Below are 1,501 nucleotides of genomic sequence, written 5' to 3'. Positions count from 1 at the left end.
TGTGTTTGTGCGGGGGAGGGGCGGATTTGGCGCTGTGTTTGTGTGGGGGAGGGGGCCTCGGTGTGGGGGAGGGGGCGATGGGGTCACGTGGGGAGGGGGCGTGGTCTGGCTGTGTTTGGGGGCGCGGCCCGGGCTCCGTGGAAGGGGGGTGGGGATATTTTGGGGTTCGGGGCTGTTGCTGACCCCTCCCCATCCCGGATTTTCAGTCGCCCCGCAGGATGGCGGAGGGCTGGACCGAGTGCCCGGCGTTGGGCCCGGGGTGGCAGCGCCGCGAAGCTTTTCGGAAATCCGGGGCCACCAGCGGYCGCAGCGACACCTACTACAGGAGGTGCCCCTCTCCCAGCCTCAATTTCCCCCTGCTGCCCTCCCCTTCTCCCAACACCCCCTCCCGCCCCCCGCCCCCAAAGGGGACCATGGACTGCGGGTGGGGCGAGTTCTGTCCTTCCCCTTATCCCGTCCTAGACCCCATTCCCTGCCAGTTTGGGGGCTTCCTCCTAAGCCCCCCCACCCCCCGGTGGTGTCTCAAGGGGGAATTTCAGGGCCCCTCTACCATCACCCTCTCCAGGAGCCTTCTGGGGCCACTTCACTGTTCCCCAATCCCAGTCCCTTCCCCGCAGCATTGCACTTCCAAATATCTCCACTCCCCTCCAATTTTTCCAGCCCCAGCCCAGGCCATTTTGGGGCTCGGTGGGGCCTTTTTGAGATCACAGGGGGAGCTTTGGGGTGCCCTGAGCTGTATAAGGTTTCCCCTGATTTTAGGGCCATCCCTTCCCATTCCTCCCACTGTTTTCCCTTGGTATTCGGGGGCTCCCTCAGGGTCAGCCATCCCCTCTTCGGGTTTTTGGCTCCCCTCCCTGATTTAGGCCCCCTCTGACCCGAGATTCCTGGCAGCCCCACAGGGCAGAAGTTCCGCAGTAAGATTGAGCTACGGCGGTTCCTGGGCCCCGGGCATGACCTGAGCAACTTCGACTTCAAATCAGGGCTGSAGAGACCTGGCCCCACCCGGGTACGGGGATTGGGAGCTGGAAGGGTCCCTAAAAATGTGGGGAGGGGGCACAAAAATCAGGGTACTGCAAAAAATCCTGGGGAGGGAAACCCTGGCGGGGTGGGAGGGTCGTCCTTAAACTGGGAAGGGGGAGTTCAATTTGAGGGAACTCCAACATGGTGGGGAAATTAAAGGGTTGAGTGGGAGGATTCTGAGGAACTCCATACTGAGAGGAATTTGGGGGGGAGGGAATAAAAAGGAGGGGTAAAAGGGGCTCCTTGGAATGAGGGAAATGAGGGGGCTTCAGATGGGAGGGGAAAGAGGGGAGTGAAAATATGGGGGAGGTGTTTAGGAGATGCTAAACTGGGGAGTGAAACAAGGAGTACTTCATTTAGGGAGGAACAATAATGTGGGTCTTAAAATTGTGGAGGTCCCAAGGGGTTCTCTCTCCACCTTGTGACCCCCATTTTCTGCTTTTCAGACCAAGAAAAGTCCCAAATGGATCCTCCCCGCCGG

The 1,501-nt window shown here is 60.0% G+C and overlaps 1 protein-coding gene across 1 annotated transcript in view; it reads left to right on the top strand.

Annotated features, from left to right (window-relative positions):
- Positions 1-1,501, top strand: part of MBD1 (methyl-CpG binding domain protein 1) — a gene marked incomplete at its 3' end in the record, with an annotated part of 8,484 nt that overhangs the window by 858 nt on the left and 6,125 nt on the right. The window contains exons 2-4 of the mRNA XM_057387244.1: positions 207-328; positions 892-1,006; positions 1,467-1,496. Of these exons, the coding sequence (XP_057243227.1) occupies positions 207-328; positions 892-1,006; positions 1,467-1,496 (267 nt within the window). The remainder of the gene's footprint in view (positions 1-206; positions 329-891; positions 1,007-1,466; positions 1,497-1,501) is intronic.

Source organism: Malurus melanocephalus, unplaced genomic scaffold (genome assembly GCF_030028575.1).
Source record: "Malurus melanocephalus ecotype Western Australia unplaced genomic scaffold, MMel_1.1 scaffold_1162, whole genome shotgun sequence".
Taxonomy (NCBI): domain Eukaryota; kingdom Metazoa; phylum Chordata; class Aves; order Passeriformes; family Maluridae; genus Malurus; species Malurus melanocephalus.
Note: the sequence above shows the minus strand (reverse complement) of the source record. Positions and strands in the feature narration are given on the sequence as shown.